The sequence below is a fragment of the Drosophila serrata genome, unplaced genomic scaffold, assembly GCF_035046125.1.
Source record: "Drosophila serrata isolate PLE 108 unplaced genomic scaffold, ASM3504612v1 contig_240, whole genome shotgun sequence".
NCBI lineage: Eukaryota > Metazoa > Arthropoda > Insecta > Diptera > Drosophilidae > Drosophila > Drosophila serrata.
The window spans coordinates 2,308,422-2,327,536 of NW_028257138.1; the positions used below are offsets into that span (position 1 = coordinate 2,308,422).

Sequence of the window (19,115 nt, forward strand, 5' to 3'; positions counted from 1 at the left end):
TCCAGAAACGAACACCTGGTGTGGTGAATTAAGATATTTGAAAAAATAAGTGAATTTATATCTCAAATGGAAATATACATCATTTAATTGCTTGTTTTATTTGTGCTTTGTTTTTATTTCTCTTTAAAAACAAGTAAGCCAAGTGATTAACGATAATAAATAGGGTTTTGGTTGAGCTAACATCCACTGCCATTGTAACTTATATATTAATCATTAAGCAAAAAAAGATAAAATTGAAAAAATATCCAAATAATTGGTTATTTGGCTGAAACTTATCAAACATAAAACAAATAGAAAAGCTAGGGTTAAGTGTAACCGACGTTGAGATAACCGATACCCCCAATAATTGAGGGTGAAATGAATTGGAAGGGCATAACTGAATCAATCTTCTTTAATTATGCTCAAATTTAGAAAAAACTAAAATATAGAAGGAAAGGCAACGAAAATGTTTGAAAATTAAGACCAATGTTGATAGGAAAATGTTGCACAACACCAAACTAGAGATAAATGTTGATATGAACTTGTTGCGCAACACAAGCTGCAACATTTCAAAAAGTAAAGTAATTTATTGTTTAATAACTTTCATGTTTAAGATCCGATTAAGATCCAATTTTTTAGAAAACAACCCCATCGATCTACAATATTATTCCCAATCAAACAAACTAACATTTTCCACCCACAACTTAACAGCAATGCACCAATGTTAACAACAGCAACAGGTTCCAGCTAGCTACCAACCTTCTGTATGTGGCGCTGCGCGATAGCTTTTTTGGGCTCCGCGCGCTGCACTGTTAGCATTTCGGCCAAGGTAACTGGAGAGTGTAACTGGCATTTTGGCCGCTCGCTCAGCCGAAAGCTGCTCTGGACTTTGGGCTTAATGCGATTTCTCAGCCTCTCCGGGCCACTCAATGCGCTCAGCGACGCTCTTTGGGGTCTTGCGAGTCAGTTCGGTTTGGAAGGTGTTCGCTGTTGGACGTGTTCTGTGCTCGTGTCGCTCGATCGCGGGAAAATAGCGCTAACTTATTGATCTCAGAAGGTGGCTTTGTTGTTGTCACGTATACGTACAGTTGGTCGTCCGAGTGTGCGTGTGTGTGTGTAAGTGTGTGCGAGAGTGTGATCGCTGGCTGTGTGCTGACCGCGCCTTAAAGCGTTGCGACGCTTCTTAAAAAGCTAAAATAAATCTTATTTTGAATTCTTCAAAGCGAGTGTTTTAATAATTAAACAAAAATACAAAGAAAACAGTGCATCTAAAGTTGGAAATTGAATAAGAAAATACAGAGAGTGAAAAGCCAAAGCTTTAGGGCCAACAAAAAAGTGAGGTTGTGTTGGTGCCTTGGCCAAAATATAAAAAAAGTATTACCAAACACACCAATACCTGTAACAACGCAAAAGTGGAGTGTACACAAAGAAAACATACAAAAAGCCGAGAGCATTACGGCTTCAATTAAGGCCTAACAGGAGACAGGATTCTTGTTAACAATTCCAAGAATTATAACTTTAAAATCTGAGTGATTTCTTTGTATTCTGTATGCAGGTCATGAGTGAGTGTTATGAGTGTTGTGACCGTTAAATTTGAGCTTAAGAGAAGGCCAAAAACATCGCTAGATTTGGTTTAAAAGAGTTTTGATTCTCAACTTGACCAGAACAGGCATTTAAATTAAAACAATAATATTTTATATATTCAGATAAAAAATATTTCATTATAAACAAAAGAAACCAAGTGAGCAGACTTGCAAATAATAATTTAAATTTACTTTTCCTGACTGTCTTTTCAAGCCGATTGAAACCGGTTTATTGGCATTTATTTCTTATGCGTTCTTAGCCAACATGAAAGACTTAATCCTAGCAATTACTTAATATCAGAGGAATATAAAGTAAAATTAAATAATAAATAATAGAAAAGTCAATCGTCAATATAATATATAATAAAAACGTAAAGTTGTTCAATGATTTATTGATAAAGAAAAGCAAAAAGTCATTTATGGAAATATTATTATTATTATTATTATTGTGGTATATATATATTTTATATATAAATTATTAAAATGTATATAATATTTTTTTACCATATTTTATGAAATAGTTTTCAAGCTTTGCTTTGAAAGTCTTTCATTTGGAACAATTATAAAACTATGATTTTTTTAATTTCTTTCTTTTCGGTTCAGCGAAAGACAGAAAAAACCATCGGAGTATAAAGATTTGGATCCGAAAATAAAAAAATATTCTGTTAGCTGGCTGCTCTGTTTCTCTCCACGTTTTGCACGCTTTCTTGGCAACTAATTGCACCATCTATGGCTATTTTTTACTCTATTTTTTTCTCATTTTTTTGTTGCGTTTTGTTTGTGGCCAATAAACTGCAACTGCAACTGCAACTTTTGAGCCCCGATGCGTTCAGCGAGCCGCAACGTTGAGTTGGTTGCACTTGTTTCCCGCCAAATGCCCCCCCCTCCCGCCTAAGGACAGGTTCCGCTCTCTCATGATAGTTCCTCTAGTTACTTCCGCTCCGCATTACTCATCCGCCTGGGAGCCGCCGATGACACGTTGCCCCCTCCCTCTTTGGTAGGCCGGAAAAAAGTGAATTAAAGGAACATTTTCGCCAAAACGGAAGTGGGGCATTATCAATCAGTTGGCTTTTTAGATAAGGGGAAAAGGAAAAACAAAGACAGGCGGAGGTGCATTTTCTGAGGACTGTAAAACTATATCTATAGCCATATATATTTAAGGAATTGATAAAACAAAAAGCTCCAGAGACTGAGGTCATACTCAGTACTTACAGACATTATTAGTGTTTAATTTGTTTGGTAACTTGATGAAATAAATAAATGAAACGGGGGATTTTAGGAAATACATTTTGAAAAGTTTAATATACCCACAAAGAATGCATCAAAATTAATGGGAATGCAAAACTGGCAGGTCAAGCAAATTAACATTATAGCGTGCCAAGCATCATCAATGACTATATGAGAGATAAATACATACAAATATCTAAAGAGATATAGAAAGAGATGAGTATTCCCGTAGTATTAGTCATTCATGCCGGCAAATGACTAACAAAAACTAGTTAACATTCTACGTAAATCAATGCAAAACAGAACGAAACAAATTGAACAATGATGGGAGCTCTCAAACGACCATAAAATTGGTTAGACAATTGTAATTTTAACAATTTCTAGAGCCAACGGGTTTGTTGAACTCTCTTTTTTTGTTAAAACGGAAACTAAATTAAATTGCTGTAAAATTGACCAAAAAACCAGCTGCACAGCGGGGGTATAACCCTTTCACATCAAGAGAAAGCTCAATTAGACCAAGAACTAAGGCTGTGGGAATTGAAACTTAATTTTAAGTGCGGTTAAAACAAGTTTAAAATTTAGGAAATGCTGATAAAATATCAATAAAATATATACGTGAATTATTGAATATAATTTTGTTAAATTAGCGTATAAAACTTAAACAATTTTTAGACAAATAAGAAGGCTAGCTATTTTGATATCTTATCTTTTAATTTTCAATATAAGCTATAAGCTTTTCATTAGTACAGAAACAAAGAAAATGTTCAGAGGGCACGTATACCAAAAGAAATTATCATATAATTATATAAAATGCTTATATAATTAAAGGTTATACATTAAATTTCCTGTGTGATAATTGCCTTATTTATCCAAGATTTCTGCAGTAAATAACCATAGTTGGTCATAAAGTACCTCGATATAAAAGTTACTTTAGGCCTAATGCATTTTCTTAAAACGCGAAATGCCAAAGCACAAACTGAATCGAAAACTAAAAAGTTAATAAACCCATAAAAAAAGGCAAAAAGACAATAAATATATTGAATGCACTTCAAATGCAGTCACGGCAACCACGAAATCAACATTTCAGCCGGTGACGACGCCGTTCAACGACTTGCATCGCCTGCAGTTGAGTCACACGTCCGAGATACAATATACAAGATACAAGATACAATCCACACACGCACCGTTGTCCCCCCCGGAAGAACCCGGCTCTCTCGAAGCTACTTTGCATATTCGATACATATGATATGCTGGCTATCAGAGAGGTTCGGAGTACAGAGAGAGAAATTTTGTAAAGATGGTTTAATTATTACTATATTGGAAATTCTCTTTTTTTGTATTTAAAAGTTATAAAAGACTTGCAATTGTTTTAATAATTAAAAACATAATCTTTCTTCACAACCCTGATAAAAAAAATATATATTTTATTATGTGAAATTATTATTATAATTGTTTTCTTTATCGTATCTTTTTACTACAAATTAAATAATTCAAAAGGAAAATAAATAAAATTATTAACTTTCATACTTTTCAAAATTTCCTTTTAAACATATAATTTTTTTAAATTAAACAAAATATTAGGTATTCTATAAATGATTATTAATGATCTTCATGAGGCATCAACATTTCTTTCAGTGTATATTGAAGGTGGGGAAAAGTTTAAGGTAAAGCCCGTTAAGTCGAAGGTGGAAATGCTTTCTGCTTTCTTCTTTCTTCTTACTACGTAATCGAAGAAGAAGCAGCGAAAGAAAGGCTAAAGAACAGTGGAGAAAAACACACGAACTTAACTTGCGGTGCGTGCGTAGCTCTCTTAAGCTCACTCTCCCTCTCTCTCTCTCTCTCTCTCTCTCTCTCTTTCTCTGTCTGGCATGAATGAAATGCCTACACATTTACAGTTATTTTACAAAAAAGTTTTCGGGGGGAATTCCAGCAACAACTCCCCCCCAATAATTTACATGTTGTTGTTTCCATGTGTTTTTTGTGTTTGTGTTTGCCTTATTTCTTTTGTTGTCCCGTTCGTCGCTTTTACTGCTATTGTTGTTGGTTGCTTGGCGTCCGCTCTTCGTAGTGGGTAATGCAAGTACTAAAACCTCTCCGGAGTGTCAGTCGCTGCTAACGGTTCTTTGCGTATGGACGTGTTTTTACAAAGAGAGATAGGAAAAAAAATAAAGCTAACTCAACTGCATAGGTATTTGTTCGTGTGCGTGTGTGTGTGTGTGAGTGTGTTGTGGTTGGAAAGGTGTTTTGGTATTAGTTTTGTTGTTGTTGCTCTGTAGCGGCTTATCACAAAAATTTGTTAACAATGTTGGCAGTACCAACCAAAATTCTCATGTTTCGGTTGGGAAATCTTCATAGAAAAACGCACAACTGAACATCAGTTTTTGAGGGCGATGAGAAACATAAAAAATTGGTTAACACCTACAAAAAATTGTAGCTTTTAAACATGGAAAAACTATGGAAATGGTTGGAAAATTAGGGAAAAGTAAAATAAAAACAAGTTAATGGATTAAGACAACTGTGAATTATTAAAAACATTGAAAATTGAATCAAAAAAGATTAAAAAGATATGCTTAAAAGTAATAATAATTTAAATATTCAAACAACTTTTGTGAAAACTGTGAATAATATATTAAAACAAGAAGATTTTTGAAAAGATTCTCAAAAATATTATAAAAATTTAAAATTAAATACATATTAAGGCATATGATTAAAATAATACAGTACTTTAATATTGAGTACTTGAATAATAATCAAATGAATAAAATGTACTCCCAATCAGTTTTCGTTTTTAATAATATAATGCTCAAAGAATACAAAAAAAACATTCATAAATAAGTGACTAAAAACAATACACAATAGTGAAGCTAACAAATATTTAAAATAAGCGCTAAAGACCACACACATCTACTTTAATAATAATAATAATAACTTAAATCAAACTCCAAATTAATTGCCAATAACAAATCTGTTTCTTCGCTCTCTCCAGCTGTTTAATAATCACGAAAACTGCCATGGCGAATGTGTAATAAAGAAAGCTATTAGTGAAATAATTAATTTCAACGTAAAAAGTAAACCAAATTAAATTTAACGACAACCGCAAAGATATAAGAAAACGATGCACAAATGAAGCTGCAACGACATAAAACGAACTGCCAACAAATTAAAACGAAAGAAACTCAAGGAAAATCAAGGAAATCAAAGCCCCAATGGCCCGCCATATGTTCATGGGGGATTGTCCTTCTGTCCCTCATTTTCCTGACACACTTGGCGCAGGCCCAGGAAAATCCAAATCCACCAAAACAACAGGACGACTTGGAGGTGGAGTTGCTGCCGGAAAATGATATCGAGTTCGCCAGTCTCGATGGCGCCACCCAGCTCCTGCCAGCGACGAGGCATTCCGACGTCACCGCGGCGCCAACGACTTCCTCCCCCTTCCCGGCCATGACGTCATCGCTGTCATACACGGAACTGCAAGGCGGGGAAATCCTCAGCGACCGTATCCTGCGGCTCAGCGAGAGCCCGTACTTGGCCCGCGAGGACTTGGAGGTGTTGCGTGGCGCCAAGCTGACCATCGAGCCCGGTGTCACCGTCGAATTTGCCCCCACAAAGGGGCTGAAAATCAGCGGCGTCCTTCAGGCGGTGGTGAGTTGAGGGAAAATTATGATGAAATGGGTGGAAAACTAAGTGAAAATTCATTATAGGGGAAACTAGAGCACGATTTACTGGCTAGGAAATTTGAGGTTTTATTAGTGCAATCAAGAAGGGTGGCAGGAAAGTGCTTTAACTCATTAAGTTTAGGAACTACTTTAATTAATTAAGTAATTGTTCTAATTGTAGGTTTTAATTATATCTATAGAAAGAATCATATCCACTATAAAACTGTTATTTGATTTTAAAACATATAAATTCTTCAATCAATTATTGAAGCTTTAGAAACCACGTTAAATTTTTCGCATTTTCCACCATATACACCTGTTGTAGGCGTTGTTTTTTTTGGCAAATGATTAAGCGGCACCTGTTGCTATCAACCACCGAGAGTCCACTATGAGTAACCTCAATGATAGATAAGCCTCGTACCAAGGGTTTCATATACTCGGGGTTCTCTCATTGTTGACATTTAAACACGCGATAAGATTGCGATTGTCTGATTTAGACATAAGGTTTGGTTAAAGGGGAGATATGTATACACAGAAAATAATTGCATTGCATTATTTATAAATCAAAGTAAACAGAAGATAAACTCAGAAACAATGTATTACATTTTAATATAAAAATAAATGTAGCTTAAATAAAAAACAGAAACAAAACAATGCCCATTGACATTTGTTATGAGTAATCTGTTGTCTGACATGGTTCCCAGCGTTGGGTGCAATGTACAAGCATAATTTTGGTAGTAAGAACCAGAGAATATATATTTATGTATGCTCTTCTTAAATATACTATCAGAACTAATTTATTAAAATATGTATAATAAACATTCCGTTTTAAGATCGAAATAATAAGTAATAATACCCCAATTTATCTTGATCGTGGCTATAACATTTCTCGCAGTGCAGAGACAAACCAGAGCATCGCTCCGGTTACCAAATGGAGGACAGGGCGTGCTCATATCTGATGTATAGCGGTAGGTTAGGGCCTCTGGGCATGCGCAATCTTGTGACCTGTCTCAAATTGGGTCAGCCAAGTTCAGTTCAGAGACTTCCTTCCAATTATCGGCATCAAAGAGCAATGTTTGCATGTTCCGGACTGTAGTTCTTGTGGAGTAGCGTCACTTAATCAGCGGGTTCAAGGGGTCAGCGTGGGTTAATTAGATTTAAGTGAATGTCGGGAGAGCGCATAATTGAAAGGGAAATGTCTGATTAAATTTGCTTTTTGTCAAGCGCTTAAGCTTAATTCTTAGCCCTCAATAATTATGTTTTCACACTTTTTTTGTGTGTTTTGTATTTTTGGGAATATGCAAAATATCTGTGAGTCATTCGTGGGTTAAGAGGCCACCATAGAGACGAGCGTTAATTAAATAAAAGTGTTTTGTTCTGTCGCTGTGGGCGAAGATCTCTCCTATTTGGGAGGCTGATCTTCGAGGCAAACATAGGTGTTAATTGGTGCCCCAAATTGCCTGGAAATTACTATATAGTATATATTTTTCATGTCGATTTTCATTGGCAAGCGAAGGTTAAAGTGGCGAGAAGAGATCATAATTGAAAACGAAAATAATTGCATGCTACGTGAGAGAGTCAAAGTGAAAATATGTGTGAAAGAAAATGCTGAATGCATGCAAGCAGACATGTCTAATTGAAAAATAAATTGTAACTGGGAAGTATTTTGACTGTTTATAATTTGTTAATATTTTTAGTTGGGAAATTACTAAAGTATATTATAACACTTTTCCTTTATTAATTAAGTCCTTTCTCATATTTTATTCAGGGCACTCCAACCTCACGTATAGTACTCAAATCCCAAAGCAACACTGCCAACTATAAACTGGAACTACCCGATGACCAGGAGAAGGGTATACGACTTGTGGATGGACCCACTCCCGTAGAGGGAAGACTGCAGCTCTACCACAAAGGAGCCTGGCGTTCGGTTTGCTCCAACTCCAGAAAGTGAGTTTAAAAATGAATTTAAAATATTAAATATTAATATTATATACTTCCGCCAAATAGTTGGACATTGCTGGACTATGGCGTGGCCTGTAAACAGCTGGGCTACCGGGGAGGAAGATTCTGGAATTGGGTGGAAAGGACACCAGGATATTACCCCAGACTCCTCTATGAGCAGCCCAAGTGTCGCGGCGGAGAAAATAATCTCCAGAATTGCGCCTGGACATCGAGACAAATGGGAGCTGGTGCTTGTGACTATCACAATGATCTGGGAATCCAGTGTCTGCCCGTCCATTCGGAGCCTCTGGGTCACTGGCGTGGCATCTACTTCGATAATGCCCCCTCCACCAAGGCCCTGGGGAGGGATAACACCGTCTATGCCGCCCAATCGGAGTCACGTCTTAAATATGTAGACATCATAAGAGCAGGAAATGGTGCTGGTTTCAGTGCCAAGTCAGCGGTGGAAGTCCAGGGATTACCGCCACAAATGGAGCATGTGGTGATCAGTCACTCGGCCTACACTGGCTTCAATAGCACCCTGCCCTGGGCGGGTTTCCAGCTCCAGAATGTCACGGTGATGAAGAGCAATGGCATTGGGGTTTTTGTGAACTCCAGCCAGGGATTGGTCCAGCTGGATGGATGCTCCATTGTGGACAACGCCGGCGATGGCATCAAGTATGTGGGCCATGATCTTAGGGGAACGGAGAGGAAGGATCGTGCCAGTATCTATGACTTTTGCACCCTGCCCACGACATCGGGCCAGACATATCCCATTTCACTATCCTTCACCCAAAAGTACTATTCCGGGTCGGCCAAGGAGTGCGGCAAGTACTTCTTCACGAGACCCGGCTACCTGCTGACCCTGCACTTCGAGCACTTCTTCCTCATGCAAAACGAAACGGTCAGCGTGGAGGTCTACGATGGAGCCTCCACCAACGATCGGTTGCTCTTCGAGTGGAGGGCCAGGAACTTTACGAGACCCCAGAGTGTGACCTCAACCAGGGACAAGATGTTCGTGAGGATCAGAGCGGACGCCAGGCAGGAGTTGAATGGTTACTTCCGCATAACATCCGGTGATTCTGTGGCCTATGATCTCAGGGTGGCCCAGTCCACCGTGGAAGATAATGGTGGTCGTGGTGTGGCCATAGACAACATTCGCTCCAAGCTGCATGTCCACGGGAGTTCGGTGTCTGGCAATGGCCATGTGGCTGGTGTCCATGTGACCAGTGGCGCCGGAGATGTCAACATAACCAGCTCCAACATAAGCTTCAATAATGGTGCTGGTGTTAACATAACCTACTACGGAGGAAACCGTAACATCTCCAGGTCAGCTTTAAATGCCAACAAGGGATACGGTGTGGCCACTTGGCTCAATCACACCACAGACATCAACAGAGTGGAGTATATACCCTTCAATCAGACCAGCGTGGTGGAATACTCACAGATTGGTGGTAATCTAGAGACTGGCATCTTTCACGGCAACTTTTGTCGCCCCATTTGGGTGAACATCACCGGAAATAGCTTCAATGGCAGTCAACAGAACGATGTCTTCATTGAGTCCTGTTACCAGGCCACGGCCAATGGTCAGCCCAACATGCAACTCCAGCTGGGGCACAATCAGTTCAAGTACTCGCAAGCGAACTCCATCAACCTCAGTCCCGCCTTGAATCTGGTGGGAAAGATAGAGTACAACATGTTTCGATATGGTTCCTATGGCTGCCTGTTTGTGAACAATGATTACATATATCCGGAGTTCAACTACTTTCCTGTTAAGCTGCTCATACAAAGCAATTATTTCATGCGGAACAGTGGTCTCCATGTGGTTTCCCTGGGTCTATCGCCCTACAGTCGCTCCGAAGTGCAGTACATACTCTTTACCCGGAACTTTGTGAGAGGTAATAACATAACCGAAGCCTTTGGACCCCTCATAGCTGGCTCGGAGGGCAGTGACGGGGCCGGTAGGCTCAATCCTCGCTCCCGAGTGGCAGCACCCGTTGTTATCGGTTCCAGTAATATCGATGTCTTCCGGAATATCCTGCACAATCTGGACTCCATGTACGAGATTGGGTCACAGCTCACGGATCAGAGTCAGATCATAAATGCCACCTGCAATTGGTTGGGCCACACCGACGAGAATAAGATATATGCCCGACTCTTTCATCGCAACGATCGCTATAATCTTGCCAAGATCAACTATATACCCTACTTGCTGCACAGCTCTAATCCGGGCTCCACTGCCATGATCACCGTTTCCACTGTGGTCCCGCGTTTCTTCCACGAGGGCAGTGATGTCATTGGTGGCGAAGTTGATGGTCAGGATATGGTTCCCGCGGGCACCTATACGGTTACCAAGGATATCAACATCCGACCCGGTGGCAAGTTAATCCTATCACCCGGCACCATCCTCAAGTTCGAGCCAAGTGTGGGAATGATGGTGGCGGGAAAACTGGAAGCGAGAGGACGACGACCCGACGATATACTCTTCACCCTCAAGAGGGAAACCATTATTGGGGAACATAACGACACCGAGACCATTGATTTGGACAGTGAAACAGAGGCCGTGGATATGGAAACGGAGGTGATACCCTCGGATGGAGTGCCCAGAGTTCCAGTTCGATTGGTTGGCGGCGCCGGTGCCAATGAAGGACGCCTTCAGGTGTATCTTAAGGGACGCTGGGGCACCGTCTGTGACTATGGCTGGAATGTACTGAACGCTGCCTTGGTGTGCCACCAATTGGGCTATTCACTTAATCCCGATGATTGGCGTTTGCTGCGCTCTCAACTCCCTAATGCCGGCACTTCGGAGGACATTCTGATGGCCAGTGTTCGCTGCACCCTCCAGGATCGTGATGTGACCAAGTGTCGGGCCGAGTACGAGTTCGAGAACACCTGTAGCCACGATAATGATGTCGGTATTCGGTGCTATGAAGGTGCCTGGGCTGGCATCCGCTTCAGCATGCTGGCGGAGAGAGCGGATCTCCAGTATGTGACCGTGGAGAAGGCCGGACTTTTTGATTACACCACCAATGCTTTTAAGCCCGCCGTTCAAATGGATCATGCCCGGCATAACCTGGAGAACGTGAGGGTGGTGAACAACCTACAAGACGGTCTGGGCATTGTCTACTCCGATCTCTATGCCGGCAAGTCGGTGAACAACATCAAGAACTCCGAGTTCTCTGGCAATCGAGGTAGTGGCATTAGCTTGAAGCAACTCGATTTCCGAATCTCGGGATCCATCATCAAGGACAACAAGGGCAGTGGCATTACCCATGATGCCGTGATAGCTGCTCTGGATCAAAAGGAAATCGGCGGATGGTTCAACATGGCGAGGGACTTCAATGCCTATGACACCGACTATGATCCCTATGTCCTGCCCCATGAGATCAGTAACATTGATCTGGGCACCTTTGAGCACAAGTACATTCGGACTGAAGAGCTACTCGGACAGAACATCAACCGTAAAATAGTTGTTCAGTGTCCAGCTGGCTATGTCATAGGCATACAGCTCCTGAATCCCATTCACAATCTCTCCTCGGAGAGCATCAGCATCCTGAATGCCCGAACGGAGAACATAAGGAGTGATCTCTGGCAAGTAAAGAGGGATTTGACTGTCTTTCCGGTCACTAGCAGCAGCTATGGCATCATTATTTACTACGAAAGCGGGTTGCATGCTCTCGGGGGAGCTGTCCTGATGCTGACTACAGTCACCGCGCCTGTTCAAAACATCCGAAATCGCATTGTCAGCGGTCCGGTGCCTACTCTAACGATTCGGTCAACAAAAATTCAGAAAAATCTACGAGGTATTACGGGCATCTACTACAATCGATATATAGGCGATAATGGAGAGTATTATTTGCGCAAGGCCAACGAATCGATCAAATTAATCAACTCCGAATTGAGCTATAATGAACGAGAGGCAATACTGATAAGATCACCCTTCTGGGATGTCATCTCTAGCAATATTTCCGAGGTTACCCTTCATGTGAATAGTTCACTGATCTCGCAAAATGGTTTTGGCATACGACAGATGTCCAAGGATCTGCGATCGTCTAATAATTTGTTCCATTATGTGATCCAGGATACGACAGTGGAGCAGAACACCCATGGAGGTTTTCAGGTAGGATTAAAGTTTAGGATACTTGTACAAATATTTAACCTATTTTCTATATATTATTTTAGGTCTCTCTCCCTTATGTCTGGCAGTACAACGAAAACTTCACCCATTCGATTTATTTCGGCAACAGCACCTGGCAACGAAATCGCGACTTCCGCATCTCCGTTCATGGACACTACACGGTCTTCAATATAACCTCGAATGTTTTCCGGGAGAACAACTGTCCGGGAGCTCTTATCCTACTCGATGGCATGGAGAAGCGTTTGCGCTTCGATAACAATCGCTTTGAATCGAATAATGCCAAGTTTGTTCTGCTCTTCAAGGCGGATTCCCTCAGTGAGATTATAGGACAAGTTCCAGCGAGCATCGAATACAATAGTTTCAAGGGGAATAATATTGTGACCATGGCGGCAAACTATCGAAATCAATACATGAAAGCTGCCCGAAGGATTAAGAAACAGCATAAGATACCCACAGCTGTCATCCGTTTAGATGGCGTCCAGAACGTTCGTTTATATCGGAATCTTATATCGGAAAATGAAATGGACTATAACTTGGTTGCCGGAGTAAGATCAGCCCGCTTGAATAACTACTTTGAGGCAAGGGAGAATTGGTGGGGCACCAAGGATACCGCCTTCATAGAGGCCAAGATCTTTGACTTTGACAATTGGAACGATCATGCGGATGTTATATATCAGCCATTCCTCATCGAGGACAGCTACGATGCCAGTGTCTCTGTGGTGGTGCCTTTTAATCAGGACCAAGAGGTGGATCTAACGACATACAGAGGTGGTCGAGTGTACAAGGATTTGATTTTGAAGAAACAAAATACCCCGTACTACATATCCTCGGATATCACAGTTATGCCTGGAAAAACCCTGACCATAAACCATGGTGTCACCATGGAATTTGAACCAAATGTGGGTATCCTAGTCTTGGGTAACCTCGTGGCCATTGGCTATAAGGAATCTCCCATTGTGATGAGACCCTTTAGGAACGCCACCCGGGAAGCTCTGACTGATGGACAGCCCCAAAAGCGTGCTCTGGAGGATATGAGTGCTCCCCTGACCAAATTCGATGCCATTAGATTGTGTACCAGTGCCAATAACTGCTCTGGCGATGCCGATGGCCTATTTGGCCTGAACGAGGGATTTTTGGAGTACTTTAATCACACGACCCTTCAGTGGGTGCCCATCTGTGACAGCCGATTCACGGAACGAAATGCCCAGGTGGTGTGCCGTGAGATGGGCTACGATCCCCTGAATGTCTACTACGGTCATGATCGCAGGATCGAGTTCCATACGAATTCCCTGACCCGAATTTGGTCTTGGGTTCAACCTCTGGAGTGTCGCGGTGACGAGGAGCGAATGGAGGATTGCGCCGAGCGCTTGAATGGTCAGCTCTATGGACATCGCCATGAATGCCGGTGGGACGATGTCTTTGTCTTTGTCAGCTGCAACAGTGTCGCCGACGATGAGGTCTACTGGGGTGGAATCCGCTTTGCCAACTCCAAGTTCGAGGAGATCCAGTATGAACACCGAATGCACAACACACGGTCCCATGCCAGGTTGCCGTTGCGGGAAAGCCAACTGGAGTTTGTCCGGATCGAACAGGCCGGAATCCTGCACAATCACAAGGCGGCTGCCATACAGGCTATCCATAAGAACCCCTCCATAACTTCGGTGAGCATCGAGAATTCGGCCAACCATGGCATAAACCTAATAGCTCCCAGTGGAAAGCTCAACTTGAATCACTTGAACATCAACAAGACCTTGGGCACTGGCATCAGCATTGTTTCCCTCACCGGCGAAGGTCGCGATAGCGATGAATCTAGTTTCTCGCCTCTGAAGAAATTAGATCTCCCGTACAAGCTCTTCTCCCTGGTGGATATGTGCGACCCGCAAAAGGTCCTGACCATCGAGGAACGCATGATCATCTACTACAAGTACGATAATAATCCCGTCAACTGTGTCAAGATCTTTACTTCGGCTTTCCGAGCGAAACCCATTGGCTTCCGTTTGCTGCAATCGAATCTTTTCAATCACTCAAAGCTGTATGGAAGGACGGATTTCATAAAGCTATACGATGGTGATATATATAATGTAACTGCTACATATTTGGGAAAAATCGAATCGGATACGGATAATCAGAGATCGTTCTTCAAGACCAAAGGTCCAACGATGAGTCTACAGTTGGTGGCCAGTGGTGCTCCCGAAACACATGGATTTATAGCCGAGGTGGTTACGGTGCCCATTTCCACCTTGGGACAATGTAAGTTGTATGGTAGTTTACATTAATATTCCGATTTTCTAAAAACTTACTATTAAATATATATTTTCTTAGACCGCGATGCCCTCCACAACATCACGGACACACACATCTCAGGTGCTATGAAGGGAGCGGTTACGTATTCTTCCGCAGGCGAGGTTACGCCCACTTTAACTCTAATAGGGAATCGTATAGAAAGAAACTGTAGGCAATTGTATGGAAATTTCTCAACCTGTGCTTCAGCTTTGAACTTGGATGTGCAGAATATGAACTCATTATACTTTATGGTGAGTGATTCAATTAAATTACTAAATTAAATTGAATAGTTATTTAATTAATAATAATAACAGAACAACCTGCTAATGGAAAACCAAGGAGGTCTCCGCATTCGAGCAGATTCCCGAGGCTCGGCCACTTCTTTGCGTGGCTTTGTCCATCACAATCTCTTTATGAGGAATCGCAATCGCCCGGCCTTGTATGTGGAAGGACGACAGTCGTCGCCATACCAGGAAGTGGAACTATATAGGAATTACTTTGCCCAAAATATGGCCGGCTATGAGGATGTGATACGATTGTGTCAAGTGGTTTCCAATTTCAGCTATAATTATGTTCACAGCAATGTCGGGGGAAGAATTATGGAGGTTTCTGGCTTCGAAAAGGTGCGATTGCAGATCTATCAGACCACGGCTCACAATGGTTTCTATAGGTATTATCTACAATACTTTTAAATTATATATTTAACTAATGATATTTATTTATTATTTTAGGAACTTTGCAACCAACTGGATGACCCGGGCCACAATTGTTGCAGGAACAGCAGGTCAACAATATGTGGATAATATTTTTGAGAACTACGAAAACGATTATGAGCTGCTGACTGTCAATAATTCCATGTAAATATTTTTATTTTAAGCAGAAAACATAATACTTAAAGCATTTTAGTTTAAATTTTCGGTATCTTTTTCAATATTTCAAAACTGTATAGACCTAAGCTTTTCCTTTTCCTCTATTTTCTAATTTCCCAATTTCTTTTTTTCTATTTTCTCCTCTTGCCTGTGTAGTTTGAGTTTTGACTATGAAAACAGGTAAGATAAATAGGTTAAAACTTAACCTTTTAGTGTTTTTATTAATATTTAATATATTTAACCTCAGGACCTTTGAAACATGGAGCTCCAAGATCGATGCTCGTCACAATTATTGGAGCTATAATAATACCATTTCGGTGCAGTCTCGTATAAGAGATAAATCTGGTAAGATTTATTCTGCCAAAAACCAAATACTATTTCCAATAATTATAATTAATCTCCTGATCTACAGATGATCCCATGCTGCTGGAGGTCCTGGCCGTACCCTTCCAAATGAACAATGAAACCATTCTCGATGGCAAATGTCCACCTGGTTGGGCCTTGGTCCATGACACCTGCTTTATTTATGTGGGAGCACCGATGACATTCCACGAGGCCCGAGACTTTTGTCGTTCGGAGAACTCTACAATGCCGTTTATACGGACGGATAAGACAACACTTTGGAGGTATTTGCAGTCGCAGATGAGACACCTCAAGTATCCCGAGAAGGTTTGGATTCAGGACTATAATCACATTGAAAGATGCACGAATTTTGTGTTTGGTGAAATCGAAATTGAGGATTGCAACAAGGAGCGGGGTTTCATTTGTGAAATGGATCCAAGGGTGAGTTACACTTTATAACCTTTGAGTTAAGTTAAAGCTGTAAACAACAGAATATTCCTCCATTTTCAGGTCATAATTGATCCACTTTCATGGCGTGCCGACATCTTTGCCATCAGTATTATCTCGGCCTTTGTCCTTGCCATCATTTTGTTGATCCTGGTGGCCTTTTGCTGGTTTGCCAAGTCCAAGCACCGCCATGTCCAGCGGCTTCAGCGGAGGAATAGCATTCGCCAGAGTTTGCGCAGCTTGAACAGCATCGATCCTCAGGGCTCCCTTAGACGAAGACCCAATTATGTATGATTTCCTTTTGATTTCTATCAGCACTCCCTTTTCGTTTAATTTTTCATTTATTTAATTTATTTGTTCGTTTATTATTTCCTTGGTTAATTCAGAACATGTCCAGCAACGGAACCCTTTCCAAAAGCCAGGACTACAAACAAATGGTGGCCAATGGCTCTATTGATTCCATGGACAAAAGTGTGCTCAGCTCCGAGGCGGGTAGCTTCGAGGGCTACGAACAGAAGCCCCACTACAATGAGTATGTGAATCAGAATGCCTTGAGACCCGCCCAGCAGGAGCACAAGGTGGCCACCATTTCCAAGGCGACAGGGCATCGAGCTCGAGCTGCTGCCGCCGCGGCTGCTGCCCTGGAGCCCGATGCCTTTGAGCTGAGCTATCGGAATGAGGGTTTCCGGGACAATTCCACCTACGGCGGCGGCACCAGAGCCAACTCCGTGAGCACCAGTGTGGCGGAGGACACACCCATCATACATCACACGGATCAGGAGGGCGACGAGGGTGGCTCCGACTATTACGGGAATGCCAGTACGTTGCCCCTAAGGACAGAGATCGGAGGAGGCGGCAGCTCTCAGGGCGGCGGCCGTCGTGGTCAGCCCGGCTTGGCCTTCCTCAGTGAACTCAAGCAGAATCTGCCGGAATATCAGAGGAGCTCCCATAGCAGCTTTATGCCGCAACGGAGTAGCGGCGAATCGTTGCCCTTTGACCAGAAATTGGATCAATTCAACTACTCCACCGAGTCCTCACTGTACCGTCCTGCTCCGGCGGTTCCTCCCAGTTCCCAGAATGTAACCCCTGCGGACATGCGACGTCCAGATTCTTACTACACGGCAGTAAGGAGCAGCAAGGCTCCCGCCTCCCACTACAGGACACCGAGGCCCCTGGCCCAGCCCCCGGCAGCTCCTCCTCCTGTCACTCAGACGCACTCGTCGTCATCGTCGCGTCCCAAGACAGTATACCAAACGGCCTCCGGGGAGTCCTCGCCGACCATAACATCCCCACTATCCAATCCCTATCATCGCTCCAAGTCGGAGGCTCTGCTGGAAACAGATTTCGATGGGGATGGCGGGACAAGTGGTCTGCAGCCGCTGCAAACCAATGGACGGAGTCACAGTCAGCCCCTGGAGACGGCCATGTGATGATCGATAAGCCTCCATTTCATGCTCTAATTTAAAACTCACATTGACTTCACCTTCAAAACTCTTCAAAACGATGAAATTTAATCATTTTCTAGCTTAGATTTTGAGTTTTTTGACCACCACTGCTTCGTAGTTTTTAGTTTATTTTGCTTTAACAAAATAAAAAATTAATTTTTAAAATCGAGATTACGATTGTGAGAGAGACAAAGAGAGACGAACACGCCCGCCCGTTGTTTATTTTTTTATTTGTGGTAAACTTAGATCATTCCATCCATTAGCCATTAAGTCGTAAGCTTAAATATTGCCTTAACGAACGCAAAAAACGAACTAGGCCTAAGATGTTGTATATATAATAAAATAAAATATGTGTACGAAAAATTGTGACAAAAAAGTTAATAAATAGAAAATAAAAATAATTACAATAAAGCAAAACCCCTTTTCATAAGATAACCATTATAATCAAATCCAATTAAGTAACAGCATCGAGAATAATCAAGTGCTAAAGAACTCCTTCCTATTTCTATTGGAAATAAATGAAGCTCAAAAATGCAGTTTATACATTTGCGTAAATCTGCCCTTAATTATACCCACGGTATTATATTTTAGCCAAAAGTTTAAAACGCAGTGAAGGAATCATTTCCGACCCTATGACAAACGTGTCGATCAAGGATTGTCTGAAGTAGTTTTTTAAACTTTTTTAAAATTTTATATAATTTAAAAAAAAAAGATTTAACAAAGATTTAATTTTTTTACATTTGAAATTGAGTATGCATATCTATAAATCTAATAAAAACTAAATTAGACAAAATAAGATTAATGCTTTATTGGCTTAGTTATGCAATTTTTTAACTTTGATTTGTAGAATAAAAATGTCATATCAGATTTTTAAACTTATTTATATATATTTATATTTCAATGGAAAACTGCAGGGATATATAAACTTTATAAACTTCTCTAAGCTAGTTTCCTTTCTTCTTTTTTATAAATCGCAGTAACAGATTCGGAGCAACAGACTTGGGAGACACAAATTCCCTAATTTAAAACTCTCCATTACTCATACGCAGTGTTGGCTTCTAGTGCCTACAATTAGTCAGAAGCTTATAACTTTTTAATTCATTTTTTAATGATAGCTTTACAAAGCTCCAATTAAATGAATGAGACCAATATTACTTAAGCGTATAAAAAATCGAAAAATGTTTAGAAAAAAAAAACTATAACTT

General features: G+C 41.2%; 1 protein-coding gene and 1 long non-coding RNA gene across 5 annotated transcripts in view; one reads left to right on the forward strand and one right to left on the reverse strand.

Annotated features, from left to right (window-relative positions):
• The window catches only part of LOC110178215 (uncharacterized), a 46,372-nt gene that overhangs the window by 23,117 nt on the left and 4,140 nt on the right, over nt 1-19,115 (reverse strand). The gene's annotated exons all lie outside the window — the stretch shown is intronic.
• On the forward strand, nt 936-18,321 carry bark (C-type lectin domain-containing protein bark beetle). Of its 4 annotated transcripts, none has more exons than XM_086830483.1 (13): nt 936-1,353; nt 5,776-6,431; nt 8,214-8,392; nt 8,453-12,506; nt 12,569-14,774; nt 14,847-15,058; nt 15,122-15,477; nt 15,539-15,664; nt 15,833-15,856; nt 15,924-16,021; nt 16,089-16,459; nt 16,529-16,753; nt 16,852-18,321. In XM_086830483.1, exons 2-13 carry the CDS (start codon nt 5,913-5,915, stop codon nt 17,893-17,895), a joined length of 9,414 nt encoding a protein of 3,137 aa, XP_086686609.1. In that variant the 5' UTR covers nt 936-1,353; nt 5,776-5,912; the 3' UTR covers nt 17,896-18,321. The 4 variants fall into 4 exon arrangements, with proteins under 4 accessions (XP_086686609.1, XP_086686606.1, XP_086686607.1 ...); XM_086830480.1 differs by having other exon boundaries at nt 945-1,095; XM_086830481.1 differs by having other exon boundaries at nt 945-1,036.